Genomic DNA, 11,299 nt, shown 5'->3' with positions numbered 1-11,299 from the left:
CCTCTTTAAATTTATATTATTCATGTAAAAACATAATTACGTAGAGGGGAATATTTTGCAAAAAAAACACCATAATGAAGATTTTTATTCTAGAGTATGGGGTGCCCAGGAGCTTCTGATCCTCCCTCTCGGTGAATGTCTCTTTCTTCTCCTGCTCTTCTCTATCTTTATTTTCTGCGCTTTAGGATGGGGAGAGAAGTCTTGGACATAATAGAACATTTCAAGTGACATGGGGCTGGAAAGGGACATATGGCATGAACTGCCTTTATTTGGCTTCAGCACCTAGTTAGAGGAAATAATTGGCCGAAACAGAGAATAACAGGATAGGCTGCAGAGGGGGGAGGGAGCCATGAAATAAACTGACCTGAAGTTGACCAGGTCCCAGTGATGTGCTGGTGAGAAGGCCCAGAACTCAAGCTGGGGCTGGGCGGGTAAGGGCTGTACAGGCTCAAGGGGATGGCAGGTGCCCCAGGGCCATACGTGAGTCTGCACCTCTCTTCCTTCCTGTGCTCTGCCTAGATGCACTAGAATTTGCAGACGAATTCCTTTGAGATGCTCCCATAGACTGAGGCCATGTGTGCTATCTGCACTCTCCATCCCCATTATGTTCCTGGATCAAGTAGAATTTGACCAGTTTAAGGAGTAGACAGTACAGGAGGAGCAGAAAGGAGAGAAAGGAAGGGAAATTCTTTGCAATCCTCTCGGACACCATGGACACCAGGAACAATTTCATCATGCCACATCATTTGTAGGCAATCGCCAATTGCTTGGGATATGGAACAATTGGAACTGTCATTCACAGCAGACTGGAGTGTAAAATAATCCAACTTAGAAAAATGGGCAGGGCGTGGTGGCTCATTCCTGTAATCCCAGCACTTCGAGAGGCTGAGGCAGGAGGATCACTTCAGCCCAGGAGCTTGAGACCAGCCTGGGCAAGGTAGGAAGACCCTGTCCCTACATATAATTTAATAAACAAAGTAGCCAGGTGTGGTGGTGCACACTTGTGGTCCCGGCTACATGGGAGGCTGAGGTGGGAGGCTCGCTTGACCCTGGGAGGTCAAAGCTGCAGTGAACCCTCATCATGGCACTGCACTCTAGCCTGGGTAAGACTCTGTCTCAAAAAATTAAAAAAGAAAAAAGAAAAAGAAAAACTGCTTGGTGAGTTGTAATATAGTCAAATATCTACTTCTATGTTCTGGATTTTCTAGTTCTGAAAAATTACCCAAGAGAAAGAAAAACATATTTGCCTGTTTTTAACTGCTTTACTCATGCTGTTAGGAATGATCCAGGCTGGAAACAATGCAAAAGTTCACCAAAGGAGAAGGGAGAAATGAATTGTGGTTTTCATACAACAGAGTAGCCCTCAGTAATAAAAAGGAGCTAGGCCACAGGAAACATCAGTGGGCCTCACAACTGAGCAGAAGCAGCCAGATCCAAACAGACACATGCTGTGAGAATTCCATGCTGTGAGAGTCAAGTTGAACAACAGGCCAGAATGGCGTCACCCTTGGGGGTCACTGACTGGGAGGGGCACGAAGGAGTCTTCGAGAGGCTGGAAGTGTTCTGGATCTGGTTCTAGGTGGTGATCGCACAGGTATTTACATCCAGTAACAACAGGCTGAGGCTGGTGCTGTGGCTGACACTTGTAATTCAGCACATTGGGAGGCTGAGGTAGGAGGATTGCTTGAGCCCAGGAGTTCGAGACCAGCCTGGGCAGCATGGCGAGACCTTGTCTCTACTAAAAATCAAAAAAGTTAGTGGGGCATTATGGTGCACGCCTATAGTCCTGGCTACAGGACGGCTGAGGCAGGAGGACTGCTTGAGCCTGGGTGGTTGAGGCCACAGTGAGCTATGATCGTGCTGCTGCACTCCAGCTTGGGTGACAGAGCAGGACCCTGTCTTAAAACAAAACAAAAACTCAAACAGAAAACCAGGATCTGTACATTTTACTCTACCTAGACAATATTTCCATAAAACACTGCTAAAAGAAAAAAATCTCCCAGAATCCAAGGAGACACAGGCACAGCTCAGAGTTCCAGCAAATCAGCACCTTAGCATCAGCTTGAGCCTGGGAGGTGAGTCACAGGTAAGCAGCTTCACTATTGAGTCCGGCCCATAAAGGAGGGCCCTGTGCTCCACGCCCTGCCTGGAGGGGCCCCAGTCATACCCAAAGGCTGACGTGGTTTTAGACTAATCGACAAAGTAGGGAGGCACTTCGAGGCACAGTGCCGGCACCATTCACTCACCACAGTCCATTCCCAGTGGTTAGCTCTGGTCTTCAGGAGACCAGAAGCAGCCCTTGGGAATGTTTCTGCTCAGAGCTCTAGTATTCAAAGTTGCAGATCCTTCTCAGAGGCTCTCTGTTCTCTGCCCTGTAGACTGAGGGATCTCTTCAAAATGTGAGTCTGCCACCTCACACTCATTAGGATGGCTATGATTAAAAAAAAAAAAATCTGAAAAATAACAACTGTTGGCTAGATTGTGGGTAAACTGGAACTCTGTGAAAACAGCGTGGCTGTTCCTCAAAAACCTCAACATAGAATTACTATATGATCCAGCAGTTCCACTTCTGGGTATATCCCCCAAATAACCAAAAGCAGGAACTCAAAAGAGACATGTGAACACCCATGTTTGTAACAGCATCATTCACAAAAGCCAAGAGGTGAAGGCAACGTGTGTCCATCAACGGATGACTGGTCAACAAAATTGGGCTAGACATACAATTCTATACATAGTATGAATAGCCCACGTTTGAATCTTGGCCCTGTCATTTAATCCTTGTGTGATCTTCGTTAAGTTCCTGAATTTCTCCAGGCTTCCTTTCCTCGCCCATAAAATGAAGCAAGTGAATGTGAACCTTAGAAAGATGCTGTGGGGATTAAATGGGCTAATGCATGAAGAGGACTTGGGGCTGAGCTCCGCACATAGTGCCCACACGCCAGCACCTTTAGAGTCACTCCTGGATTGCACTGATCCCGTGCCCAGACCCGTTCACCTTTGCCAGTAGTAGAGTTCCTCAAGGAATCCTTCCATCTGCAGTGATGCCTTCAGCACAGAGGGCCTCGGCAGGGCAGTCAGTGATGCCCGTAGACACCCGAGTCCTGTTGTACAATGCAGGAGACCCTGGGTCCTCTCGTCCAGTTCCCTTTGGAAACCGCATTATATTGGGACAGCCGTATTGAACCACATTAATCACTGAAACATGCGTGAACACCCCCGCCTCCCCGCTGAGAACATTCTCATTGAGCGTATTCTACCTCTATAAAGTCAGATATATGGTTCTAACTGCTTCCTAATGGGCTAATTAACAGTGCACCTCTCTCCCGCAAACAGGTTATGCCAAAACAGTACTTTGTTTGCCTCACTCAGGAAATCCAGTAGTAGTTTAAGGCAGCAGTCGCCAACCTTTTTGACACCAGGGACCAGTTTCATGGAGGGCAATTTTTCACAGATGGATGGGGATATACGATGGTTTCAAGATGAAACTGTTCCACCTCAGATCATCATGCATTAGACTCAGATTCTCATGAGAAGCACGCAACCTAGATTCTTCACATGCGTAGTTCACAATAGGGTTTGTGCCCCTGAGAATCTAGTGCTGCTGCCTAACTTCATCCTATTGTGGTTGGAGAGATGCTTTGTTATCTGTTTAAATCTATTGAGACTTAATATGTGGCCTACCACGTGGTCTATCCTGGAAAACGTTCCACAACTTAGCACTATCTTTTGAATACAGTAGGTGCTCAGTAAATGTCTGACCAGTAAGTTCCTAGACTTCTGAAGAGAGGTTCTGGAGCGAAAGCTGTGGCCCGAGTCCTGGATTAGCCACCCTGCAGCTGTGTGATCTTGGGTGAATACCTTAACCTCTCCGCTTCTCATTTTCCTCAGCTGAAACATCACAATTCTTACCTCATGGCCTTATGAGGATTAAAGTGAGATGGTGTTTAGAAAGTACCTCTTCTCCACCTATCTGTATATATAACTGACAATGAGGGGCTCCTAGAAATTGGATTCAGACGAACACCACCTCATCCCTCCAAGGCTTCCATAAGGCTGAGGCACCTCCAACTCAGGAGATGCTGGGCCTACTCATGGCTTTGTTGCTGCTGGGGCCTGGATGATCTTCCTCTGCACATTGTGGGCCTTTGACATGTGACTTCTCCATTCCTCCATCTCTTTAGAAACACCTGCTGCTGAGGTCCTGGCATAACTTCTTCCTTTGGAAGGAGCTCCTTAATCTATAGACCAGGGGTTCAGTCACCCCAGACCTATCTATTCCCATGCCACCCATCCAAATGGTCCCCAGGACTCACCTGGAACTGACCAAAGCAAACACAAGCCCCGGTACACCTTGGTATAATTTTATTCACAAACTCCAGACATCCAGGCCTGGCTTACCACAGAGGGCATGTTCTTGCCAGTGGCAAAAAAACCCGATACAGCACGTTTGTTAATACTAACCATTTTAATTTAAATTAATAGCATGTCTGGAAGACAAATGCAGTTGATAGAAAATATAAAAACTTTACTGTACAAATTTTACATCACATTCAAAAAAAGCAAGTGTGTGGCTTGTGGCCACAGAAGATGCTAGGTTTGCACACTGATGAGATCCTGGCTAACACTGCTGCATAGCACAAACTCCAACTGGCTTCACATTTATGTCTCCACCCCCACCCTCACACCAAATCAACACAGAATAACACAGGTTTCCAGGGCTTGCCATTCCTCTCTGTGAACTCAAGAGGAAATGCCGTAAGATGACAGAGGGTGTTTTGATTTGGTAACATGGAGAGATCAACTTTGCTACACACTGCTTACAACCCCAAACTAGCTAGGATGCAAGACTTCGAGTTAGACAGAAACCCAGGGGGCTGCGGCTCTGGTGGTTAAAGGCAGCAGGGCTTCAGAGGTGAGGCTGGAAACTGGGGATGCCTTGGTGGGCCAAAGCTTGGGCTCCACTCTCAGACCCCAGAGGGGACTTCCGCAGCCCTCAAGAGCTCTCCCTGAGCTCTCCCAGCCTTCTCGATCCCCTTCACAGTTGGCCGTGAGGGCTGAATTCACAGTATCTGTCGTCCTTCGTGTGTTTCCAAGGCAGATGGAGAGAGCACACAGAAGGGCAGGTGTGCCTTCCTAACTTCAATTCACAGTCACTGAAATACAAGGGGAACGGGGGGACCATCATGGGGTGAGGTGGGGTTCTTTAAAGACAGGCAGTGCAGAGGTGGCAAGCTGAGAGCCAGCTGCCCCCAGTCCTTCAGTTCCACCTTTGGGGCCCAGTGCCTTCTGGGTTCCTCGAAGGTAACAGGGCCCCACCAGGTCATCAGTTCCTTAAGAGCAGAGACCATGACTGCTCCTATCTCTAGGTGCCCCGCACTTGCAGAAGACCAAGTGCACTGTAGTTGCTCAATGAGCGCTTCTTTAACTGTGATGCTCACGAGAAAAAGCAAAACCCAGACTGACTTTCTGTGGGCCTGCGCATGCCCACTGCGGCCTGGTGTCAGGGGTTGGGGAGGAACTGAGCCTACTGGCTGAGCTGACGTCCAACCGTGGGGCTCACCAGTACATCCATCGGGCCTGCTGTCGCCTGGACAAAGGCCACCATTGCAATAGAAAGGTGAAAGGCTGGAGACACACGTGATCCCTAGGAAAGGGCAGGTGTGTGGGAGGCCAAAGGGATGATGGGGCAAAATGAGCAGTCCCATTATAGCACAGAAACTCCACACGGAGCTGAATCCACGTGGTTTACAGCCTCCCCACATGGACTGGGAAGGGTGAAGATGCTGATGGCCAGGCACGTTGGCACTGTAACATGGCTGTGCCCTCCAAGGAGGGGCTGACCAAGGGATGCCAGGCCTGGCGAGGAGGCAACTCCATAGCTTGCTGGCAGAGCAGCTCATTTTCTGTGGCATTCTGACCAGACTCTGGAGACGGGGGCTCAGCTAGACGGGGCTTAACTGGAAGGGGTGGGAGCCACCTCCCTCCCTTCCCAAGTCTGAGCTCAGAGCATGGTCACAGAATCCAATCACGTCTCCACTCCCATCACCCTTTTTCCTTTCTGGTTTTGGAGGCTAATGCAACCTAACCTCCACTTAAGGGCTCCCTTTTGCCATCTGGAACTTTTCTCTGCAGGTGAGAGTTCCTAATGAAGACAAGTGTGGTGCTCTCACCTCAAAGACTTTTCCAAATCCAGCCCCTCCTGCTTCAAATGGACACAAGTAGAAGGCCTAATGGTGCTAGGGAAGGCTCTGCAGACGGGGGCCAGCTAGGTGGGTCTAAGTGAAAGGGGTGATGGGCCACATGCCACCCAGTTGAGCTCAGAGCATGGACAGAGGAGTTGGAAATGGGCTAAGGGGTTTCAGCAGGATGGAAATGGAAGAAGTGGGCAGTTCTAGAACCTTCTGGCATGACAAAGGGTTTTTACAGTGCCAGGGTCACCATGTGGCTGGGAAGGGGGCTCCGGTACCTTTGCCATCTACTCCTCCTCCTTCCTCCATCTTCCTTGTTCCCACCCATCCAGCTCTCACGGTCAGATGGCAGTCAGGGACTGGGATGTAGCTAAAAGCCAAGGCCCTGAGTCCCATAACCTTAGTGCCTGCCTGGGGGCTTCATCAAAGACTCACATCTGTGCAAGCCATGGATGTTTCCTCACCTTGTAGCAGAAACCCTGGCTGGGAACGCCCTGGTGAGTTCAGACCTTTTTTGGATTCTGTTTCTACTTTTCCAGCAGGAGCAGCCTGGATTACAGGGGTGAGAAGGTGAACCCAAACTCTCCAGGAACTCCAGACTCCTTCATCTAGCTCTGTTCCTAGCCAGGGTTTCTTCTGCAAGAGGAGGAAGGGGCAGTATCCCTTTGAAAGGACAAGGAGAGAGCCCTAGAGAGAGATTCCCCTGATGGGGTCTTGGGCCAAAAAGCAGAGGCCAGGTCAGACCTTCTGGGCTCCCCGCCCTACCCCAAGAACAGCTGCAATCACCATGTCTGTCTTCCTTCTGGCCCAGCATGGGTCCCCCACCGCCTACCAGGTCCTCCAGAAGGGACAGCCATTTCAGCCATCCTGGCCATCAGTGCCAGTGCATCGATGCACGGACTGTTTTTATTATTACCTATTGTAAAACATCAGGTTCACTCAGGAGAAATACATGTGTAAACATTTGCTGTCTGTCACGACAGGTTTGGTTGTTGGTGGTGTCATTTTAAGAGATAGTAGGTGCAGCTCCATCTCCCGAGTAGGGTTTATGGCGAACAGTCTGAATCTAGGATGCGTGCTCCTGGTTTGCAGCGCTGGGCAGGCAGTGTTTTTTGTCGTGGTGGTTGTTTGGATGTTTCAGAAACACATTTTAAAAAGAAAGAGATCAGCAGCGAAAAACCACATGGCTGGCTACATCTTTGGATTACTGGACTCCAGGACGCCCAAGCCAAACCTTTCAAACCGGGGTACAACTTTGCTGCTGTTAATGCTGCAAAGAGGAACAAAAACAAGAATTATAGCCCCATTGGTCTTCATCAGAATTAGGGTAACACTAGTTAGGAAATGAGCTCAGCAGAGGACTTGGCCTCCAACAAGAAATGAAAATGATTGATTGGCCAACAGCCCTGGCAGAGCTGCCCCGGGTCATACTGAGTCCAAGGCCTCAGCTACACTCCAAGTAGTTCTACTTGGAGCAGCAACAGTGGCTCACTCATCTCCAAGTCCCAAGCTCCCAGCATGCTCAGTACTGCTGTGGGCTCCTCGGAACTGTTTTCTCATTTGCAGCCCAGGAAAGCTCTTGCTCCAAGTAGAATTGAGAGAGAAGAGAAACATGACCCCCAGGATACCAGGAGTTACAAGGCATGTTCCTTTTAGAAATAAACCCTAATACTGGGGTGCATCAGGGCCACCTGGGAAGCAGGTTGAAATGCAGATTCCTAGAGCCCAATTCCGGAGATCTGGGTTCAGCAGGTCTGGGGAGGGAGAACAGAAACCTGCATTTAGTAAACAGTGCAGTAACTGCGGCAGGGGACCCGGCAGCCATGCTCTTGACAAATGCTGACCTGGGGTCTGGTTTATGGCACACTGGGCAGGTGCAAAGGAAGTAATTTTGCCAGGGTGGCAGGGGGGGACGGGGCAGAGACTTTGTTTTCATCAGAAAAATTGTCTGGAGCCAGGTACCTCTTTGCTTTAAGACAACTTTTCTGAGGGTGCCACTGAAGACACAACCCTTCTGAGCTGGTATCTTTCATGGCCACAGAACTTTCTGTGTCTTCTGATCTAACTCTATAGAGGAGACTGAGAGACACGAGCCCAGCAAAGGGTTCCTGTGACCAGGATGCCAGCCTCGGGGCAGCTCTGAAATCATTCCACTCCTTGTTGGACAAAATTCCCACAGGTTAAAAGCCAAGTCAATACCCTCCCAACCTCCGCCTGCCGCGCACTAGGCACACACCCAGTGGGAGGCTGGTGTACTCAGGAGGGTGGAAGGCATCTCACTAAGGTGTTAGCAGTGAGACAGAGCCACCCCAACAAAAACAAGACCAGCCCTCAGAAGAACACGGGAGCAATCAGTCACATCCAGGAAGGTAGTTAGAAGCTGCCCAGACCGCCTTGGAGGGAGCTCAATTAGTGGGATCCTCTGAGAGCAGTTACTCGGGCATATGCAGGCAACGTGGAGAGGGCAGAGGGCCAGTTTTTAAAACAAAGCAAAAGAAGTAGCCTCGAGAGAGACGACTGGAGCAGCAGAGGTGGCATCCCCTGGGTTAGTGCCCGCATCTCATTTTGCATTTTAGCAGAAGTCACGGTGCTGAGTTGTTGATTAGGAGGAAGAAAGCCCCTGGTGCATGCAAGGCAGCCAGGCCTACAACCTACAGAGGGAAAGAGAAGAAAGCAAAGAACAGCATCAGAATCACAGCCCCATGCAGAGCCTGTCGGGAGCTAGAGGTCTGGCCAGAGCAGCTGGACAGGGGACTCCCTTTCCCTTCCAGAGAGAAAAGGTCATCCTGGACTCCATCCCCCAGGCTTGGCTGCACTGCACGCTCAGAAGGGAGCCTGGGCACAAAGAACCCTCTCTAAGCTCCCACAGGGCACAGTTGCAGCATGTTTATAAAGAGGCTGGCACATGCCCACAGCTCCTTAGCCCTTGACGAGCAAAATATTTCCAAGAGTATTTCTGCTTCACTGAATTCTCTTCCCTTGAGCTCTGGCCAGGGGGACTGGGATCCTGGCGGCTCAAATCAATGACCCAAGTTCTCTCCGACCCAGGGACAAGCCATCCGTCCACTCGTGGTGTGGACAAAGGCCCCGCTACATGCTGTGGCTCTTCTCTCACCCAGCGAAAAATGCAAGCCTGTGTGACCCTTGCTGGCAGCCTATTCAGCTGCAGAAACCTCACTTTGGTTTGCGAGAATAAATGACACAAAGATGGGAGAAGCTGGGAAGCAGCGACAGAAAGGAAGTGGGGTTTGCGTCAGGAAAACCAGAGACAGGCAGCCAGCGAGGGAAGTAACAGGAACACACTATTCCTCCAGAACCGGACAGGAGCTCTTAAAGTCAGGGTGGCCGTAGCGTCCTTTTCCATAGTAGCGGCTCCTCCAGCGACTGGGAGTGCCCAGCAACCATTCCGCCAGGCGTGGGAAGAGCGCAGTCCGGCCCCAGCAGGTGATGGAGTCAGGCACGCGTGGACAGGTGGAGGAATCAGTTGATGGGAAAGGGGGAGATGACAGAACAGCATATCCGCCACCCCCCGAAAATAAAAAAATGACAACATCAATGGGAAAGAAAAGAGAAAGTGAGAATTAGGGGCAAGTGTGTAGAAAGTAAACACTGTGAACAGGAAGCTTTGACACAGACTCATTCAGGAAAGGAGAGCCTGCAAGCTCTCCTTGAAGGGGCTGGGCAGGGAACAGCCCCATTTGTGACTCAGTTTCCTGCCTGTGAAATGAGAAGGTGGGACTACATGGTTTTTAGGGAATCTGGAATGATGTTCTGAATGCCAGTGTCCACCTAGTGGAGGCTTTTGTTTTGTCGGGGAGAAAACCGGGGCCCAGCTTGTTAAGCAAGTTGCCTGAGGTCCGATTGGAGCTTGGCCTCGCCACCTCACATCACCCTCCTTGAACGGCTAAGAGCCCCATGCTCCTGCTCTCTGCTGGGACAGTTCTGGCTCAAAACCCAGCCCTGATGACCTTCTTCCAGAGACTCTTCCTCGTGTCCCCCAGGTGGACGCAGAGGCCCCCATCTGGGCTGTATCACAGCACTTGGCATGGTATCACCCTTTGCCCGCATTCATTCATGCACATCAAATATTTAATGACCAACTATCATGTTCCTGGGACTGTACTAGGAGCCAGGAATACAAAGGTGATAAGACTCCTGATGTCATTACAGTGTGTCTGTTTGTCTTTATGACACTGGAACTTCCTCGCTGGTGGAACCCTGGCCTCGGCCATCTGTTTCTGCAGGTGTGCAGCAATGGCTGCCTAAAACGCACACCTCTACGGCTATGATCCGTTACCCTACATTTGTACTGGACTCCGACCCATCCTAAGAGCAAAATACTGAACCCAGTATTGCATGAGATGTGGTCCCTAACCCCACACTGTCGTTCCTCCAGACCATCCCTCTACCTGGCCTGAATCAGCGAAGCACCAAGCATTTCTTTAGTGAATTCTGCAGGACAGAAAACTCATGCTGAGTCCCTCCTCAACTGTGGCTGGAGGCCCACTTTGGTTCTTTATCAAGACAGGGCCTGGAGGCCGGGCATGGTGGCTCATGCCTGTAATCCCAGCACTGCAGGAGGCCAAGGCAGGCAGATCATTTGAGGTCAGCAATTTGAGACTGCCCTGGCCAACATGATAAAACCCCGTCTCTACTAAAAAACCCACAAAAATTAGCCAGGCATGGGGGCTAGGTGCTCATAATCCCTGCAACTTGGGAGGTTGAGGCATGAGAATCACTTGAACTCGGGAGGCGGAGGTTGCAGTGAGTCGAGATTGCATCACTGCACTCCAGCCTGGGTGACAGAGCAAGACTCTGTCTCAGAAAGAACAAAAAAATAAAAGACATGGCCTGGAGGCTGGGTGCGGAGGCTCATACCTGTAATCCCAGCACTTTGGGAGGCTGAGGTGGGTGATCACCTGAGGTCAGGAGTTTGAGACCAGCCTGGCCAATATGGTGAAACCCCATCTCTACTAAAAATACAAAAATTAGCCAGGTGTGGTAGCGTGTGCCTGTAATCCCAGCTACTCAGGAGGCTGAGACAGGAGAATCGCTTGAACCCAGGAGATGGAGGTTGCAGTGGGCTGAGATCATGCCACTGCACTCCAGTC

The 11,299-nt window shown here is 50.2% G+C and overlaps 1 protein-coding gene across 4 annotated transcripts in view; it reads right to left on the bottom strand.

Annotated features, from left to right (window-relative positions):
• Positions 1-4,446: 4,446 nt before the first annotated feature.
• KSR1 (kinase suppressor of ras 1) overlaps positions 4,447-11,299 on the bottom strand; it is a 172,388-nt gene continuing 165,535 nt past the window's right edge. For 3 of the 4 annotated variants that reach the window (XM_050763197.1, XM_050763194.1, XM_050763195.1), the window contains one exon: positions 4,447-7,458. In XM_050763197.1, the coding sequence (XP_050619154.1) occupies positions 7,380-7,458 (79 nt within the window). In that variant the 3' untranslated portion in view covers positions 4,447-7,379. Of the gene's footprint in view, positions 7,459-9,491; positions 9,573-11,299 lie in introns of all 4 variants that reach the window. The other variant, XM_050763196.1, reaches the window with a different exon arrangement.

The sequence above is a fragment of the Macaca thibetana genome, chromosome 16 (assembly GCF_024542745.1).
Source record: "Macaca thibetana thibetana isolate TM-01 chromosome 16, ASM2454274v1, whole genome shotgun sequence".
NCBI classification, from domain to species: Eukaryota; Metazoa; Chordata; class Mammalia; order Primates; family Cercopithecidae; genus Macaca; species Macaca thibetana.
Note: the sequence above shows the minus strand (reverse complement) of the source record. Positions and strands in the feature narration are given on the sequence as shown.